At 37.2% G+C, this 21,138-nt stretch overlaps 1 protein-coding gene across 1 annotated transcript in view; it reads right to left on the minus strand.

The window, feature by feature from the left end:
• The window catches only part of LOC112631192 (C4b-binding protein alpha chain-like), a 32,715-nt gene extending 12,930 nt beyond the window's left edge, over nucleotides 1-19,785 (minus strand). The window contains exons 1-4 of the mRNA XM_025395922.1: nucleotides 19,645-19,785; nucleotides 12,022-12,220; nucleotides 10,900-11,079; nucleotides 3,805-3,834 (exon numbers count right to left, since the gene is read on the minus strand). Of these exons, the coding sequence (XP_025251707.1) occupies nucleotides 3,805-3,834; nucleotides 10,900-11,079; nucleotides 12,022-12,220; nucleotides 19,645-19,785 (550 nt within the window). The remainder of the gene's footprint in view (nucleotides 1-3,804; nucleotides 3,835-10,899; nucleotides 11,080-12,021; nucleotides 12,221-19,644) is intronic.
• Nucleotides 19,786-21,138: the final 1,353 nt, after the last annotated feature.

Consider the following 21,138-nt stretch of genomic DNA (forward strand, 5'->3'; position numbering starts at 1 on the left):
ATTAAATATTTTGAAATGAAAAAATAATGCTTTCTTGATTACTAATGACCATTTAGGCCAGCTTGCAGTTACATTTTCTCATATCAAGCAAAGGGTTTATTTGTTCAATTTTAAAATGCTCTAGCTTGTCTAAGCAACTTAAGTTTTTTCTTTGTATCACATGGTACCCATCCGCAATGAATAAAAATAGAACAGAACAAGCTTTACACCTAAAATCTGAGGACTTGGCTTAAATCTTACACTCTCCCTAACAAGCTATAAATCAGGCAGCTCAAAACAAGTAAGTGGTTCACTCGAGTTTGTTATGTAGTTTACTTTAAATAAAGGAGCAAGACACATTACTGATGTGTACTAGTACTCTGACCTCTAATTTGAATCTTTCTTCTGGCTTCTAGAGCTTGGTTTACTCTCATAAACCTGAGAGTTCCTTAGGAACTCTTAGGTTCCTAACTTCCTGATTATCATCTCATTGTTCTTGTTCTTGACAAGTCCCAGTCTTTCTTCTAGGGCTTTTTGCCTTTTAAAAAAAAAATTTACTCTGAATATCAATAATAAGCTCCTGAATAAAATATTATCAAACACAGTCCAGGAACACTTTAAAAGAAAATTATACAATGACCAAATAGTACAGTTTTATTTCAAGAATAAAAGGATTCTTCAAAATTAGGAAATATATTAATATAGAATACCTTGTTATAGACTGAATGTACCTACTCAAAAAATGTATGTGGAAGCCCTAATCCCTTTGTGTGGCTATATTTGCATAAGGAAGTAATTAATGTTCAGAAGGGTGGGGCCCTGATCCAATAAGATTAAAGTCCTTATAAGAAAAAACACCACAAATGTCTCCCACTTGCAGTCCCTGTGCCCTCATGCTGACACCAGGGAAAGGTCATGTGTGGACACAGTGAGAGGACAACCAGTCATCTGCAACCCAGGCGGGGAGCCCTCAGCAGGAACCAAACCCTGCGGGACCTTGTTCTGAGACTTCTAGACTCCAGAACTGTCCCAGTCCATGGGATTTTGGTATTTTGTTATGACAGCCTGAGCAGACTAATATATACATGATATTAATAAATCTATTAAGAAAAATAAATCATCATCTTAATAGTCACTAAAATGGCATTTGAAAAATAATCAACAATTAGTTTTGGCCAAAAATGTTCAATGTAATGGGAATCAGTGGAGATACAGCTCCACTAAATTTAGGAAGAAAATGCTTGCTAGTCATTTCTGCTAGAGTCAAGAATAAGAGAACAATAACTGGTATCAATTTTTTATTTGAGGTAATTGCTAGCATAAGTACATAAGAAAAAGGAATTAGAAATACAAAAATTGGAAAAGAGAAAATAACAGAATCATTATTTTCAGATTACATAATTACATATCTGGAAATCCCAAGAAAATCCAACTGTATTAGTCCGTTTTCACACTGCTGATAAAGACATACCTGAGCCTGGGTAGTTTATAAAGAAAAAGAGGTTTAATGGACTGACAATTCCACATGGCTGAGGAAGCCTCAAAATCTTGGTGGAAGGGAAAAGGCATGTCTTACATGGCAACAGGCAAGAAAGAATGAGTGCTAAGTGAAAGGGGAAACCCCTTATAAAATAATCAGATTTCGTGAGACTTAATCATCACCATGAGAACAATATGGGGGAAACCGCCCCCACTCCATGATTCAGTTATCTCCCATGGGGTCCCTTCTACCACATGTGGGAATTATGGGAGCCACAATTCAAAATGAGATTTGGGTGGGGACAAATCCAAGTCATATCACCAACTGATAGACTATTATAAGTAATAAGGAAATTCAAGGTATTAGCTGAGATAGGAGATTAATATATAGAAATAAGTAGTTTCCATATATATGAATAAAAATTGTTAGGAGATATAATGGAATAAAAGACACCATTTGCAATCTCAAAAATAAGACAAAAATAAAATAAAATAGCAAAGACTAAACATAAGAATTGAAAAATGTAAATGGGGATATATAAACAAGCAAACATAGGAAAACTATAAAAATAGAACAGTCAGGCAGACACCTCTAAGTGATATTGCACACTAAAAATTCAAGAGAAAGGACCTGGTTGTGTGAATATATAGAAAGACTAAAAGCTTTGAATAGAACATCTAAAAAAGACTAACATACACTGAAGAATTAAATACGTATTTTTAAAAGATGTTCTCTCACATGGATTAGGTGTAGATCTATTAATAAACGATGCCAAGACAATGTAAAGGTCATTAGAGAAAGATATGGATTCTTTCTGTATTTTTTTTAACATTTGCATGTGAACCTACACTTATCTCAAAATAAAAAGTTTTTCATCCCTGAGAGGTCTGAAAAAATAAAAAACTTTAAAAATACTATACAGAAATTTTTTTCTCTTTTTAATAGGCAAAAATTCAAAAGTTTGATAAAATAGTGAATCACGGAGGTAAAGACATAGGCATTTGTTTATATTACAAAATATTACAGTTTATAAAGAGCAATTTGGCAATATTTAGCAAAATTTCAAAGCATCTTCTCTTTAATCCAACAATCCCACTTCTGGGAATTTGTCCTACAAACATCTCTCTATATTAATATATATAACATAACATATATACAAAGTATGCATCAGGACATTGTATGTAACAGGAAAAGATTGGAAACACACAAAAGTCCATCAGTAGGAATCATTAAATAGACTATGATAAGCTACGATACATGCGTTAGAAAACTATACAGCTGTAAACACACATATACACACAGACAGAGAGAATGAGGAAACACTTGGTGCATGAATGTCAAAGATCTCTAGTACATATTTGTCTTGGATGTTTCTGGTTGCTTTAACAAAATACCATAGACTGGATGGCTTAAACAACAGGAATTTATTTCTCACAGTGCTGGAAGCCAGGAAGTCTGAGATCAGGGTACCAACATAGTTAGGTTCTGGTGAGGGCCCACTTCCTGATTTGCAGATGGTTTGACTTCCTGCTGTGTCCTCACATGGCAGAGAAAGAGAGAGAGAGAGAGAGAGAGAGCTCTCTCATGTCTTTTTATGAGGACACTAATCCCCACATGAGGACTCCGTTTCCATGACCTAATTATCTCCCAAAGGCCCCATCTCCAAATACCATCACACTGGGGATTCAGATATGGATTTTGAGGGAATACCAAAAAAATTCAGTCCATAGCAATGTTGTAAGTGAAAAAAACAAAAGCAAGGTTCAAAACAATGTCCGCAGTCAGATATCTTCTGTTATAATAAAGGGGGGGAAATGTTGATAAAAATACTTGTACTCACTTGTATTTATAGAAGTAAACACTAAAGGGATAAATCTGAAACTAATCAATGTCATTTTCTGTCAGAGGGTAGAGAGAAGTGGGATGAATGAGGATGGGGTGGAAGTGAGAATTATTGATGTATATCTTTTTATGCCACTTTTATTTTTGAAACATATAAGTGCGTTAACTCCTTATAAAAATTAAACACTGGGGCCTATCATGGGGAGGGGGGAGGGGGGAGGGATTGCATTGGGAGTTATACCTGATGTAAATGACGAGTTGATGGGTGCAGCAGACCAACATGGCACAAATATATATATGTAACAAACCTGCATGTTATGCACATGTACCCTACAACTTAAAGTATAATAATAATAAATAAATTTTAAAAAAATAAAAAAAAGAAAAAAAAAAAAAAGAAAAGGAAATTATTGCTTCTAGGTTGCCTTATACTCACCCCTCTGAGCAGCTGAATTCTATGGTTGAACCAAGGAGAAGATCTTTCTTAACTTCCACTATCCCATTGATTAATTCTGGATTTCTGCATCGTTTCTCTAGGAGGAAAATTAAAATAATGACTCATGATTCCAATTACTCACAAAATAGAACATTAGGGAAAAAAAAGTCTGGTTCACTAACTTTAACTCCTGCTTCCAGATAGACCTAGAGATATTTTTCAATGCTTATTTCTTATTCTGACTCATTTTTTCTCTTTCTATGGAAAGAGGGCGCTTTATGAAGTGGGCCCTATTTCTCTTATCCTTTCGTAGAGGGAGAAATATAGAATAGATAGAAACCGACCTGGATTGCTCCGGTCTGAACTCAGATCTCGTAGGACTTTAACCACTGAACAAACGAACCCTTGATAGCTGCTGCACCATTAGGATGTTCTGATCCAACATCGAGGTCATAAACCCTATTGTCAATATGGACTCTAAAATAGGATTGCACTGTTATCCCTAGGGTAACTTGTTCCCTTGGTCAAGTTATTGGATCAATTGTGGGCATTGATTTGCTTTGGCTGGTGTAGCCTTAGCATAGGTTGTTCGGAGGCTGAGTTATGCTCCGAGGTCACCCCAACCAAAATTTTGAATGCAGGTGTAGTGAGTTAAAGTCCACAGATTTGTATGGTTTAGATTGCATTAGTAAATTAAAGCTCCATAGGGTCTTCTTATCATATTATCTTATGTCCGCCTCTTCACGGGCAGGTCAATTTCACTGGTTAAAAGTAAGAGACAGTTGAACCCTCGTGGTGCCATTCATGCAAGTCCCTATTTAAGGAACAAGTGATTATGCTACCTTTGCACGGTCAGGGTACCGCGGCCGTTAAACACGTGTCACTTGGCAAGCGGTGCCTCTAATACTGGTAACGCTAGAGGTGATGTTTTGGTAAACAGGCGGGGTTAAGTTTGCCGAGTTCCTTTTACTTTTTTTTAACCTTTCCTTGGAAGCATGCCTGTGTTGGGTTAACAGTGTGAGTAGTATTAGTTTTGTTTGTGTTTGTAAATATTGGACTGTTAAGTATCGGTGAAATTCTTGTCTGATGTAGGCTTATGCGGTGGAGAAAATTTTCATGTTACTTATACTAACATTGTTGCTTCTGTGAAATAATAGATTAATCCAATGTGACGCGAAGAGTTCAGTAGTATGTTTGGGATTTTTTAGGTGTTTGATGTTGAGCTTGAACGCTTTCTTAATTGATGGCTGCTTTGGGGCCAACTATGAAAATTGAATTTTTTTACTCTCTATACAAGGTTTTATTCTAGTGTCTAAAGAGCTGTCCCTCTTTAGACTAACAGTTAAGTTTACAAGGGGATTAAGTGATTCTGTAGGTAAACTTAAGGTTGAACCAAGATTCTATCTTGGATAACCAGCTATCACCAGGCTCGGTAGGCTTGTCACCTCTACCCAGAAATCTTCCCACTATTTTACCACATAGACGGGTGTGCTCTTTTAGCTGTTTTTGGGTAGCTTGTCTGGTTTCGAGGAACTTGGCTCTAGTTCTCTTTGCGAAGTTGTCTCTGGTTAATTCATTATGCAGAAGGTATAGGGGTGTATCCTTACTGTTTTGTGCTTGGTTGGTCTTTTTTCATCTTTCCCTTACGGCACTGTGTCTATAGCACCAGGATAAAATTTCTATCGCCTTACTTTTGTACGAGTGAATGGTTTAGTAGAAGTTATTTGGTATTAGTATTGATTCGGTTTGCGGCTAGCATTAGCTCAAGGCAATCAAATTATATTGAGGTCTTCAGGGTGTAAGCCGGATGCTTTATATTAAGCTATGCCTTGGTTTATCCAAGTGCACTTTCCAGTACACTTACCGTGTTACGACTTATCTCCTCTATATAGATATGAGAGGTGTTTAGTTAAGTTGATCCTTAAATATATCTGAGGAGGGTGACGGGCAGTGTGTGCATGCTTTATGGCCTTATTCAATTAAGCACTCTGCTCTTAATCCTCCTTGGGCTCTTAGATTTCATAAGAGCTATTGTGGGGTTTTCTGGGGTAGAAAATGTAGCCCATTTCTTACCACCTCATAAGCTACACCTTGACCTAACTTTTTGCGGGGGCACTTATGCTTACTTTATAACCTTTATTAGGGTTTGCTGAGGATGGCGGCATATAAACTAGGCCAGAGGTGGTGAGGTGAATCGGAGTTTATCCATTATAGAACAGGCTCCTCTAGAGGGATGTGAAGCACTGCCAAGTCCTTTGAGTTTCAAGCTGTTGCTTATAGTATTCTGGCAAGTAGTTTTGTTGTTCTAACTATTGAGGTTTAGGGCTAAGCATAGTAGGGTATCTAATCCCAGTTTGGATCTTAGCTATTGTATATTCAGAAGCTTTAAAGCCACTTTCGTAGTTTATTTTACGTCAGCTGGTGTTTTTTACAACTTAGATGGAGTTTAGCTTTATTAAAATAGATCTAAAACACTCTTTAGGCCAGTTTCTATCAGCTTGGGTTAATAGTATGGCCGCAGTGTCTGGCACGAAATTAACCAACCGTGGGTGCAGCATAGCTTAGTTAAACTTTCATTTATTGCTAAAGGTTTGTCACTGCTGTTTCCCGTGGGGGTGTGGCTGAGCAAAGTGTTTTGAGCTGCGTTATACGTGCTTGATACTTATTCCTTTTGATTGTGGTGATTTAGAGGGTGTTTTCACTGGGGCGGGGATACTTGCATGTGTAATCTTGCTAAGAGTTAATAGAAAGGCCAGAACCAAACCTGTCTGTTTATGGGATGTATGAATCCGTCTAGGCATTTTCAGGTTGCTTTAGGTTGATTAGGTTGATTAGTCTTGCTTTAGGTTGATTAAGCTACATAAACGGGTTTTGTTAAATTTGGGGGGATTATATATGGTTGTGAGGTCCTGTCTTTGAGGGTTGTGATAATAAGGGTGTGGGTCTGGTAGTGGGTAGGTATGTAGGTGGGGTAAAATAGAGAGGGAGTTAAAGTTGAAAGTAGTGGGATGAGATGGAGATTGTGTTAGTTGAGGGGTAGCAGTTAAAATTGTGCATAGCTAAAAGATGAGAACGCAGGCTCTGGCTAGGTGAATTGAGGCTTTTGGTTTTGGGGTTTGGCAAAGGTATATTTATAGGGGAAAAGCAAGAGATGGGGAGGGGGGATTTGAGAACAAAGGTAAAAATTTGTTGTGGTTTTATAGTTTAGGATGAATATACTATAGGATTGGTTATTGTTATGTCCAACAAGCATGAATTAAATTAACACCTTATTGGTAGTTATGCGAGGCTGGAATATTGAACGTAGGTGTGATCAATAATGGTATGTACTAGGAATCAAAGACAGATCCTGCGACATACGGTGTGGCGGGGCCAGCTTTCTGCGATGGGGTCATGCGCGCACCGGAGATAAAAGATACCAAATGCATGGAGAGCTCCCGTGACTGGTTAATAGGGTGATAGACCCGTGATCCATCGAGATGTCTTATTTAAGGGGAACGTGTGGGCGATCTTAGTCTTATGGCCCTGAGGTAAGAACCAGATGCCGGATACAGCTCACTGTAGCTACCCCCACGTGTTATGGGTCCGGAGCGAGGAGAGTAGCACTCTTGTGCAGGATATTGATTTCACGGAGGATGGTAAACAAGAAACCACTAACTGAGGGGGGTATCCGTGGTGACGAGAATATATTTGACTTATATGTGCTATGTTCAATGAACGGTGTAATGTGCTATGTACGATAACTGAGTTTTGGTATTAGTTGGTATCCTTGGGGGAAAACTTGATCTTTGGTAGTTGATGTTATGTTCTACAGTTGGTTAAGTCATGAGGATTCTTGCTTGTAAGCATGTTTGCAAGGACAGTTTATAAGTGTGCATAAATATGTATGATGTACAGTTAAGCATTTGTAGTACTATGTAATATTCGTGTTGGCTAGCAGTAATGCACGAATTACATAAGAGGTTGTAAAATAAGTTAGTACTTAAGTCGAACTTAAAACGTGCACCCCATAGAATACAGAGAGTAGTTTAAATTAGAATATTAGCTTTGGGTGCTGATGGTGAAGTTAAGTGCTTTCTCTCTGAGTTGTCCTGGGGAAAAGTCTCCGTATCCGGTTTACAAGACCGGCGTATTAGCTTATATTATAAGGGCAGGTTCATTTGAGTAGATTGTTTTCGGTTAAGGCAGCAAGTGGTATAAAGGTTCAGATTGTGATAAAGTATATTATGGATGCTATTTGTCCGATAATAATGAAGGGGTGGTTTACTGGTTGGCCTCCAATTCAAGTAAGGGTCAGTAGAATTGTGATTAGGAATCAATATAGGAATTGGCTGAGTAGGCGGAATGTTATGCTTTGTTGTTTGGATTTGTGAAGTATGGGGATAAATGCAAAGATGAGGATTGATAGTAGAAGTGCTAATACACCTCCTAGTTTGTTAGGGATGGACCCTAGAATTGCGTATGCAAATAGGAAGTATCATTGTAGTTTGATGTCGGGGGGAGTGTTTAGGGGATTAGCTGGAGTATAGTTGTCTGGGTCACTTAGTAGGTCGGGTGAAAATAGTACTAATATTATTAGGGCGAGGAGGAGGAGGATTAAGCCTAGGCTATCTTTGATTGTATAATAAGGGTGAAAGGTAATTTTGTCGGAGTGAGAGGAAATCGCGGAGGGATTGTTTGATCCTGTTTCGTGAAGGAATAGTAGATGTAAGGTTGTAAGGGCTGTAATAAAGAAGGATAAGATAAAATGAAGGGTAAAGAATCGTGTGAGGGTGGGATTATCAATTGGATATCCGCCTCAGACCCATTGGACAAGGTCAGTTCCAATGTATGGGATGGCTGACAGGAGGTTTGTGATTACCGTGGCACCTCAGAATGATATTTGGCCCCATGGGAGTACGTAACCTATGACGGCTGTTGCTAGAGTTATAAGTAGGAGTATAATGCCGATATTTCAGGTTTCTAGGAGGAGGAATGAGCCGTAGTATAGGCCTCAACCGATATGTGGGAAGAGGCAGATAAAGAATATAGAGGCATCGTTAGCGTGGAGATAACGGAGGGTTCGGCCGTAGTTTACGTCTCGGGTAATGTGTGCAACTGAGGAGAAGGCGGAGGAGGTGTCTGGCGAGTAATGTATTGCCAGGAATAAGCCTGTGATGATTTGTAGGATTAGACAGGTAGCAAGGAGTGAGCCGAAGTTTCATCATGCGGAAATATTGGACGGAGTGGGTAGGTCAATGAGGGAATGATTAATTATTTTCATAAGGAGTTGGATTTGCGTGTTGCGGTCATCAGTGTTTTTATAGTTGAAATACAACGACGGTTTTTCATATCATTAGTCATGGTTAGAGTCCATGTGGAAGCAATGACATATATTTTATTCTTGTTCAGTGTGCTATTGGTTATGTGGTTTGTAGGATTTTCTTCTAAGCCTTCTCCTATTTATGGGGGCTTGGCGTTAATTGTTAGTGGTGTGGTTGGCTGTGTTATTATCCTGAATTATGGGGGGACTTATATGGGCTTAATAGTGTTTTTGATTTATTTGGGGGATATAATGGTTGTTTTTGGCTACACTACGGCAATGGCTATTGAAGAGTATCCTGAGGCATGGAGTTCAGGGTTTGAGGTTTTAGGGAGTGTTTTAGTAGGGTTGGCGATGGAGGTGGGGTTGGTATTATGAGTTTTAGATTTTGATGGGTTGGTGGTGGTGATAAATTTTAATAATATAGGGAGTTGAGTGGTTTTTGAGGGAGAAGGGCCGGAGTTAATTCGGGAGGATTCTATTGGTGCAGGTGCTTTATATGACTATGGGCGCTGATTGGTAGTAGTTACTGGTTGAACACTCTTTGTTGGTGTATATATTGTAATTGAGATTGCTCGGGGTAATAGACTATGTGATTAAAAATAAGGTTAGGGTAAGGGGAATGAGGAAAGAGAGATAATAGGATTTGATTATACCTTTTTGAGTGGCGGTGAGGATTGAAGTAGTAATATGGTATGTGAAGTTGTTTTGGGTATAGATTTTTCTAATCAGATTGAATCTAGTAAGAGGAAGGCTAGGTTTTGACTTATAAGTAGGTTTTGGTAGGGAAGTGTTCGGTGAATTGTAATGGGGTAGAATCCTAATATATTGGAGAATCTGAATGTGTGGAGTGGAATATTTATTTTAAGCTTATTGGTTATAAGAGTGAGGTCTAGGGCTACTAGGAATCCTAGAGCAGTTACGTGTAGGGCTGAGAGTTTTAGGTTGGGTGATATTGTTATTTGGGGGAGTGAAGTGGGAGAGATGCTATTGGTGATGAGGAATCCTGAGAGCAGGCTGCCGGTTGTGAGGCGTTTGATTGGGTTTAGTAGGGTGGGAATGTTTTCGTTGATATTAATTAGGGTCGAGAAGCGGGGTTGTCCTGTTAGGGTGAGGAGGATGGTTCGAGTGCTGTAGGCGCTTCTTAGGGAGGTGGCAATCTGAGTGATAGATAGGGCTCAGGCGTTGGTATACGACGTGTTTGCGGTTTCGATAATAAGGTCTTTGGAGTAGAAGCCTGTAAGAAAAGGCATGCCTGTGAATGCCAGACTACCGATGGTTAGGGAAGTTGAGGTAAGGGGTATTATTTTAAATAATCTTCCTATTTTCCGATTGTCTTGTTCATTATTAAGGCTGTGGATGATAGATCCAGAGCATATAAATAATATGGCTTTAAAGAAGGCGTGGGTGCAAAAATGTAGGAATGCTAGGTGTAGTTGGTTAATGCCGATAGTGACTATGCTTTGAGAAAAAAATAAATGTAAACATATATCTCATTTTTCTGACACATTTTAAGAAGAGGAAAAAAAAATTCACTTGGTTTCATTTGCTCAGTTAGACCACTGTGATAATACTAGATATGTTTATTGACCAGTTGTCCATAAAAATGTATGCTCTCAAAAATATATGACCTTCATCACAGGGAAACAGAAGGAAAAGGGAAGCAGATGCTATATTTTAACTGTTAGAAAAGTATGTCCAAGTGTATTCCCAACTGACTCCTTCCAAATACTATAGGTGATGTTAATTTTGAACTGTTTTGATCAAAGATTTTCATATGAATTAAGTAATTCATTAAGTTCCTAAAAGAACTTTCTGGGAAAAAAAGTAAAGGTGAGAAAAATAAATGTTGATACTTACTTGCACAAAAGATACTATAGTTCCATGAGCCTTTGGCATCACAAATCAGTCGACTTGAATTAATTTTACCATATCCAGGGTGGCAGGTGTATTTCAGAGTAGTTCCAGTTTTGAATTCAGTATCATACAACGGATTTATTGGAGAAGCAAATGGTAACTTGGGTGGAGGACCACAGTCACCTGCACACACAAAAAAAATGGCAAGGAACATCAACAGCTATATCTTGGGACACAATGTCTTGATATCTGAGTACTAAGTTTTCTAGAGCAGAGACCATGATTTTCTCTTTCATCGTAACTCCTATTATGCCATTGTTCAATGAGTGCAGTAAGTGATCAATAATACACGCTTGTTGAGTAATGAAAATGACAACGATAATGAGTAAAGGCAGAAAAATTTCATCCGTCTTTGACTGTATAAGTGCGAATTTATTAGAAAGTGAATGAATAGACTTGATTTTCATCATTCTATCAGATTGCCCACATCTGTCTGCTCAGAATATAGGCAGCTATGCTATGCCATGTGACTCTACCTCCTGCCTTAGCAGAAATGTATTTTCTACTAATAATAGCATTATGCAAGATTAGTTGCCTCAGTCAAGGATGAGGAGGCATTTCATTTGTGTCCTTTTGGACCTTTTAGGTTTAGAATAAATGGCCCGTTAAAACATAAAAATATTTTTCAAAAGCATCACAAGGTGGAGAATCATTAAACCCTTGAAAAATAAAATCTTAATTCTACTTCCCTGGCAAGAATTAAACAAAGTACTGAGTGACCTTCCAAATGCCCCAGAAGAATTATACCGACCTCCCCTACATTCTAAATAACCACACAGGCAGTGAGAGTTCATGGCCAGCCTGGCAGATGATACGAATTTATTACAAGTCATGATTGCTTCAATGTTAAGTTGTTCAGAGTTTCCTGGAGAGAAAAATCCTAAAAGGGAGCATCAGGAGCATCTATAAAACAAGATTTTCTTTTTAGTTTATAGTATGCTTCCCAAATTCCAGGTGGTCAAATATATCCCATAATGTGAAAGATCTCTTAGACACCTCTTAAAATAGAGTGTGTGATGAACTCAGTTGTAGACTGGTTGTCTGGCCTGTCTCTCCACTACTTACCAAGAACGGTAGCCAACAAAACAGTGACCAGCATCATTTGGAACAGAGTTGAATTGGAGACTTTCCACAGCCTAGAGAAGAGCAAAGCTGCCATTTCTCCTTTTCTATCCAAGGTGGAGCCCTCAAGGAGTGCAAGTGGAGCTTTCTGGGAGTGCATGATCTGGTGCCTCTTCAGTGTTTTTCTGCTGAAAGAACTCAACTTAATAAACAGTCATTGAATTCTTACCTGTCATAAAGTACTACGAAGAATAAAATGGGAACTGTTTTCAAGGAGATTATAATCAAATGTAGAAGAGAAGGCATTAAATGTTTGTAATAAAAGATAGCTTGTATTTTCTGACAGGAACATATTCAGGAGACCAATAAATTCCAGAGGCCTGGGGTGGACTGTACAGAGGTAGTAGATATTGCTGTGAAATTTGGAGTGTTAAATGTGGGATATTTTATGACAATAGTAAAAATTGAGTAAAGGCACAGCAATGAGAAGGTAAAGGTTATTTCTTGAAAATAGTAATTAGTACTTCAGTTTGTTTAGAAGATAAGGAATTCCTGATAGGAGATGATAGTTAAAGATAGAGAAGGAGGTTAGAACTGGGTTTGATCAGGTTTTCAATACCAAAATTGGGAGCTTGAAACTAGGAAATATATATACACTTTGTTTAAGTAACATGATTACTCTGTTTTTGAAAGACTATTATGGCAGATTTATACAAGGTAGATTGAAAGAGTCAGAGAGAAGAGACAGGGAGATTGATTAAGAAGACTATAGCAATTGGCCAAGCGAGCCAAGGAAATTATCTGAAAAGGAAATGGCAGAAGAGTTATAGAAGAAAGAGCAAGCTTAAGAGAAGCAAGAAAATGATGACAGAGGAAAAGACTTGGAGATGTCTCTATCTATTAATCATATATCTTTCTACCCATCCATCTATATGATTTTCTTATGGCAACTATTAACAAAAACAAAAATCCATTGGGTCATTTAGAATTTTTTAAGTATGGTTTTTACCAACAACCACCAACAATAAGTAGTATCACTGTTATGTTTCTTGGTTCCAGTCATTCATTAATCAGAGACTTCTTCAAAGCAAGATTTCTATAAAGTCATTCTTACCCCCGAATGAGAAAAACCCTCACATATCCTAAGTTTACTTCAGAAACAAGTTACTTAAGAAGTATTACCCAAAGTGATATATAAAATTAATTTTCAGTGAAATATAGGATTTCACCTTTTGTTCTGAAACCTTAGGTAGGTTGAGATGGTTTCATATCACCATCTGTCCTTAATTACATGAATTGCCAACTCATGTCGATTTAACTCAATAGGCCAATGTTATGGGGCATTTCCCCTATGTTTTCTTCTAGTAGTTTTGTAGTTTGGGGTTTCATACATAAGTCTCTAATCCATTTTGAGTTGATTTTGTGTATAGTGAGAGGTAGGGATCTAGTCTCATTCTTCTGTATGCGAATATCCAATTTTCCCAGCACCATTTATTGAACACTGTCTTTTCTCCTATATGTGTTCTCACCTGTGCCAAAAACCAGTTGGCTTTTGGTGAGTACGTTTATTTCCAGACTCTCTCTTCCGTTCCATTGGTCCATTTGTATATGAAGACTTTCCCCATTCAGTATGATGTTAGCTATGAGTTTTTTATATATGGCCTTTATTGTCTTGAGGTGCATATCTTCTATACTAATTTGTTGAGAGTTTTTGTCATGAAGGAATGTGAAATTTTGTCACATTCTTTTTCTGCACCTATTGAAATGATTGTATCATGTTTCTCTTTCTTTCTTTCTGTTAATGTAGTGTGGTCACATTTATTAACCTGAGTCTGATAAACCATCCGTGGATCCCTGGGCTGAATTCCACTTCATCATAATGAATAATCTTTTTAATGTGCCCTTGGATTTGGTTTGCTGGTATCTTGTTATGAATCTGTGCATCAATGCTCATCAGGGATATCAGCTTATAGTTTTCTTTTTTCATTGTGTACTTGTCTAGTTTTAGAATCAAAGTAATGCTAGCCTTGTAAAATGAGTTTGTAAGTATTCCCTCCTCTTCAATTTTTCTGGAACAGTTTGAGAGGAATTGGTATTAGTTCTTTATTAAATGTTTGGTAGAATTCAGCAAAGAAGACATAAGGTCCTAGGCTTTTATTTGATGGAAAACTTCTGATTACTGATTCAATTTTCTCTTCAATTCAACTTTTAATTGGTCTGTTCAGATGTTCTGTTTCTTCATAACTTGATCTTGGTAGGTTGTATGCGTCCAGGAATTAAACCATTTCTTCTATCTTATGAAATTTGTTGGCATATAGTTGTTTATAATAGTGTCTTATAATACTTTCTATTTCTGTGGTATTAGTAGTAATGTCTCCTTAAGATAAAAAAAATCTCTATTTTATTTATTTCAGTATTCTCTCTTTTTTTTCTTAGTCTAGCTAAATGTTTGTCATTTTTGTTTATATTTTCAAAAACCCAACTTCATTTTATGGCTTTTTTTTCTTTTTTTTTTGAGACAGAGTCTCACTCTGTCACCCAGGCTAGAGTGTAGTGGTGCAATCTCGGCTCACCACAAGCTCTGCCTCCTGGGTTCACACCATTCTCCTGCCTCAGCCTCCCTAGTAGCTGGGACTACAGGTGCCCACCACCACATTCAGCTAATTTTTTGTATTTTTAGTAGAGACAGGGTTCCACCACGTTAGCTAGAATGGTCTCGATCTCCTGACCTCGTGATCTGCCTGACTCAGCCTCCCAAAGTGCTGGGATCACAGCCGTGAGCCACTGTGCCCAGCCTCTTTTTAAATTTTTTCATATCTTTTTCATTTATTTCTGCTCTGAACTTTATTATTTTCTTCCTTATACCAATTTTAGGTTTAGTTAGTTCTTGTTTGTCTAGTTCCTTGGGGTGATTATTAGAAATATCTCTTGTTTTTTATGTAGGTGTTTATTACTATAAGCTTCCCAATTAGAACTCGTTTTGTTGTGTCCTATAGGTTTGGGTATAATGTGTTGTCATTCTCATTTATCTCAAAAAATCTTTGAGTTTTCCTTTTGATTTCTTTTTGACCAATTGGTTGTTTAGGGACATGTCGTTTAACTTTCATGTATCTGTAAAGTTTCCACAGTTTTTCTTGTTGTTAATTTCAAGTTTCACATTATTGTGATCAGAAAAGCTATTTGATATGATCTCTACCTTCCTAAATTTTTCAAGACTTGTTCTGTGACCTAACATCTGATCTATCCTGGAGAATGTTCCACGTGCAGTTGAAAATGTGTATTCTGTAGATGTTGTATGGAATATTCTGTAAAGATCAGTTAGACCCATTTGGTCTATGGTGTACTTTAAGTCTGATGTTTCTGAGTTGATTTTTTTTTTCTAAATAATGTGTCCATTGCTGAAAGTGAGATGTTGATGTTCCCTAGTATTATTGTATTGCAGTCCATCTCTCTTTAGGTCTAACAATATTTGCTTTATATATATGGGTGCTCTAGGATTGGGTGCATATGTATTTATAATTATTATTTACTCTTGTTGAATTGATCTTTTTATCATTATATAATGACCTTTTTACCTTTTTTTTTTTTTTTTTTTAGCTTCAAGTCTATCATATATAAGCATGGCTACTCCTGTTTGCTTTAGGTTTTTGTTTGCTTGGAATATCTTTTTCCATCCTTTCAATTTCAGTCTATATTTGACTTTACCATGAAATGAGTCTCTTATAGGTAGCACATCATTGGATCTTGTAGTTTTATTCATTTAGCCACTATGTATCTTTCAATTTAAAAAATTAACTTATTTACATTCAAGGTTACTGTTGATAGGTAAGGACTGACTCTTGCCATTTTATTAATTGCTTTGGCTGTTATGTAGATTCTTTGTTTCTTTCTTAATTTTTTGTTGCTTCCTCTCTGTTGGTGGTTTTCTGTGGTGTTTAACTTTGTTCCCTTTTTCTTATCTGTGTGTCTGCTGTAATTTCTTTCTTTGTAATTCACCACGCAGCAAATATAAAGAGTCCCATAGTTGTATTGACTACTTTTAGCTGAATATCAACTTAACTTTGGTCGCATAAAAATACTCTAGACTTTTTCTGCTTTTCTCCCAATTTATATTTTTCTTGCCCTAATTTACTTCTTTATCTATTCTGTATTCCTTAGCCACTAATTGTAGCTGTTGTCATTTTGACTATTTTGACTTTAAACATTTATACTAGAGGATTGAGAGATTTACATAGCACCATAACATCATTGGAGTATTCTAAGTGTGATTTGTAAATTTACCTCTACTCGTGAGTTTAATACTTTCATGAAAACACATGTAGACTTTCTTCATTCTTTTTTACTATTATTTCTTTATTTTCCCCTTGACAGGATTATTTCAAAAGATCTGAATTGTATTTTACCTGTCATATAGCTTTTAAGCAGCATAGCCAGGATATAAACCTTGATTTTGGAAATTTGTCTATGAAAGTTGAATACATACATTGTACAATCAGCATGTACCATACACCAAAAGACATGTATTGGAATATTCATAGTTATGTAATAGCCAAAGAACTAAAACCATCTAAATTGTATCCTTAATAAAGTGGATAAATAAATTATAATACAACCATAGAATGGTATAATATATAGCAATGAAAATGAATAAATGACAACTAGACTCAACATAAATAAATCTCACAAATGTAAGCAAAAGAAATCAGACAAAATATAATACATACTGCACGATCTCATATATAAAAAGAAGTAACAAACACTCAGCTAGAGTATTTAGGGATGCATGCTTATTTTATAAAACTATAAATAACAGAAAAATGATGACTGCTACAAATCAAAAGAATAATGGCATTAGAAAAGGAGGAATAGGGCAAGATGAGGTTAGGCATGAGGAAACAGGTTCTCTAAGAACAAGTGGTGACAGACTCAGAGGACTGGCATGTTAAGTAAAATCTTTCTGGATTAAATTAGGGATATATCTTGGAGGAATATAGAAACTGAGTAGCTGGATAAAATAGGAAATACTGTACAGTATTGGACCATAGTTTTCTACAGGCTGGATCATAACATGTCTCTTCGTACTGTTTTCGTGTTCAAACACTGTTGAAAGATTTGGATTCAGAAGTAGGACTTGGTTAAAACTAAGCACATACCATATCAGACCCTCTCACAGTTTCACAATTGAGAAGTGAGGGTAGTTAAACATTTGCTGATAACATTTTTCTGTATTTTCTTTTCAACTAAAAAACAAACTTGGGAAGTAGGGGTAAGAATCCCCAGTCTGCACTGATTCTCATTTTGTCCCTGTTCTATCTTCTGGTACTTCTTCCTCATAGAACTAACTCTGGAAAATCCTTGAGGATTTGCTTTTAACTATTGATTTTCTGTTTTTAAATAAGTCCATTGGGAGCACTAAATGTCCATAAAGAGTCGTATACTTTTTGGTTGTAATGTCTTTTGTTTTTGTTTTGTTTTTTGTTTGTTTGGAGAGACAGAGTCTGGCTCTGTTGCCCAGGCTGGAGTGCAGTGGTGATCTCAACTCACTGCAAGCTCCGCCTCCCAGGTTCAGGTGATTCTCCTGCCTCAGCCTCCCGAGTAGCTGGGACTACAGGTGCATGCCACCACGCCTGGTTAATTTTCTGTATTTTAGTAGAGACAGGGTTTCTCTGTGTTGCCCAGGCTAGTCTCGAACTCCTGAGCTCAGGCAATCCATCTGCCTCAGCCTCCCAATGGACGTAACGTTTTTAAGCGTTAGAGTGAGGGTGGAAATAATTTAAATGGAACAATATTTAATTTGAATACAAGTTTTTTAAATCTTTAATATATCAAACACTATTAAGTAAATGAAACGATAACAAAATGTTAAGGCCAGGCACAGTGGCTCATGCCTATAATCTCAACCCTTTGGGAAGCCCAGGAGGGTGAATCACGTGAGCCCAGGAGTTCGAGACCAGCCTGGGCAACACAGGGAGACCCTGATCCTGTCTCTAAAAAAATGAAAATAAAAAATATTAGCTGGGCATGGTTGTGCATGCCTGTGGTCTCAGCTACTCAGAAGCCTGAGACAGGAAGATCCCTTGGGCCCAGGAGGTTGTGGCTGCAGTGAGCCATGATAACACCACCACACTCCAGCCTGGAAGACAGAGCAAGACCCTGTCTCAAAAATAAATAAATAAATAATTACAGCAGATATAACAATTAAAATTTCATGTCTTAAATATAAAATCCTTCTTTACAAATCATTCAAAAATAAAATTGTCAAATAAACACATGAGGAAAGAACACAAACAAGTAAATCAGTAAAGAAGAAATACAAATATGCATGCAGAGTGGCTTATTGAGGAGTTTTTACTGGAACATTGTCTGTAAAAGAAGAATGAGAGGGAAGACAGAAAAGCAAAACTTTGAAGCAGTTGCATCAGAGACTTCAGAGCATCCTCTAAAGCTGGACTGGCCTTTCAAAGGTGTCCAGGATTAAGTAAAGCTGGGCTTTTGTACCACTGCATCAACCAATCAATAAATGTGGGCTGTCCCAGAGAAAGATTGCCATCTTGAGTGAGGCAGCTCCCCAAAACATTCGTGCTTGCTAAAATGCAGATTCCCAATCCCCTAATCAAATATATCTAATGAGGCTTCAGTGTCTGAATTATTTTTTAAATGCCTCAAGTGATTCTCATGTGCAGCAAATGCAGGAATCACTAATCTAACAGAGACAAAATCCATTCATTTTTCTATATATTCCAGGTTCTATCTTTGATTCAAAACAGAGCTTTAGTAGCTGTACCTGGATATCAGTAGCTTGCTTAACTTCTTATAAAAGTATCAGTCTTAAGTTACGTTTTAATAGATCAACTCAATTCTCATAAAAGGCTAGTATATTTGGCTATTTGAAAAACTTTGCAATTGCCTGTGTTATTGGCATTGTCCTAATTATGTTATTCACTGTTTCTTATTAAATAGCCCATGAGATAAATTTTAATTTTCTATTTTAAGTTTTTCTATTTTAATTAGTGAAAATAAGTTCCTCTTTCAAAACTCTTTCTTTTTACCAACTAGTAGGAAATATATAATCATTTTTCCTTGACTGAAAATAAACTCAACGAAATTACTTATAAGTCTAAATTTTAGTGAAATTGCTGCTACTCTTCCAGTACTTCCTCCTCCACAGGTGGCACTCTAAGCAATCCTTGAGTGGTTTGACTTTGCATTTTTATTTTATCATCATTAAGTTATACGTGTCATGCCAGTTATCAATGCATTTTCTCTCCCATACAAACTCACCATTTATTACAGCTCTGTGATAATGGATGAAATTCCCTTAAGTATTAATCCTTTACAGCGAGAAAGATGTTTAATATTCTCATTAGAGGATGCTCGAGGGACATTGCAGGAAGCAAAGATTCTCCTGCTGTTTCCTGCTGCTACATGATAGGTTAGTAAGATATACGGGGGTGGTCTGCCCCAGGCCCTCTTCCCAGAATGCACTATCCCCTGGCAATCTTGTGGTCCCAGACCAGACTGGCTGTCACCTTCCCATGGTTCTTCTGATGGATACTTCTCCAAGACTCTTACCACAACAGCACCCCTACTCCCTCTTCATGCCGGCACACCTGGCCACCTACTTGCCTGTGTGCTTTCTCTGCCTTGAAGGCTTGCTACTGGGGTCACTTTTCCTTCTGCACACCTCCTCATCTGGCCACTATCTATGGTCCCCCTCACAGATAGCTCATGTTCCAGGGACCCCAGCCCTATCTGCGGCCTATGCATGTAGCCACCAGGTGGAGCACACCTATAGTCTGCCTCTATTCTAGATATTTGGTTTCTACTTGCCCAATGACTGCAGACCAGCTTTTGTCCAGGCAACTAGTGAACTTCTCTGGCATCCAGTGGATTGCAACAATACCATTTTAATGAAGTCTAAACCCCAGCCTTGGGAAAGGGCACCTCATTGCAGTTTGTCTCCCTTGAGTGCCTTGCCTCAGCCCTCGAATACCATAGAGAGTTTTCTTAAATTTTATAATTAGTTTTTTTATCAGAGTTTAGTAATTCTGTATATTAAATTTCCCCTATTTAAATCACTGTATGGTTTCTGTCTCCTGATTGGACCCAGGCTGACACTCAGACATTTTGGGATAATCTAAAACTTGTAATAAGCTTCTACTTGTTGTTGAAATAGATGGCATAAAAATTTCTGAGGGAAAATAATTTTGTGGAAATAATTTTTAATTACATAATCTATTCAATGTATTTACATTTTGAATAAAGAAGTATTATTTTTTAAATAAAGGAGAATTCACTATATCCCTAAATATGCAAACAGACTCGGTATCAGAAGGTCACTTATTGGTTAAAATTGGCAGAAACAGTACTAGGAAGGGTTATTCCTGAATTCAGAGAAATATTAGAAAATAGCATCCCTCTTTTTTAGTGCCCAAAATATAAAATGGTAATGTAATCAAAATAGTCTCTCTTTAGTTATAACTTTTTATAACTAAAATTGGTGGCCTCTAGCCCACCAATTGCTTTCTCCCCACAGTTATTAAACCTGGACTAGAAAGAATTCACTTCGTTTTAATTTATTTTCTTGTGGTCAAAGAACGATATTTGGCAGCAGGGGCTTCGTAGTTTACTTTTCTCAGGCTCAACTAAACTTTAGCACCAGATTCACATTCCAAATAACCTATACATGTTTTATTCCTGGTATAATTATTCAGCACCACTGTGACTGAACTTCTGAAGGAAATAGATGAACTAGTTAGTCATAGTGTAAAGAAAAACATTTAACTTAGAGCAAGCAGACAAACGCAACTGCTGTGCCTTTTAGGGACAGGAGCAATCATTTCAGGAAAGTTCTCTCAATGTTGATAGTGCAAAAGTAATGTGGTGATGGAAATAGCCTGAAGAATAGAGGGAGAAACAGAATTTTAAACAGTACAGAAAAACAAGAAATGGGGAAAGGATTCCCTATTTAATAAATGGTGCTGGGAAAATTGGCTAGCCATAAGTAGAAAGCTGAAACTGGATCCTTTCCTTACTCCTTATACGAAAATTAATTCAAGATGGATTAGAGACTTAAATGTTAGACCTAATACCATAAAAACCCTAGAAGAAAACCTAGGT

This window comes from Theropithecus gelada, chromosome 1 (genome assembly GCF_003255815.1).
Source record: "Theropithecus gelada isolate Dixy chromosome 1, Tgel_1.0, whole genome shotgun sequence".
NCBI classification, from domain to species: domain Eukaryota; kingdom Metazoa; phylum Chordata; class Mammalia; order Primates; family Cercopithecidae; genus Theropithecus; species Theropithecus gelada.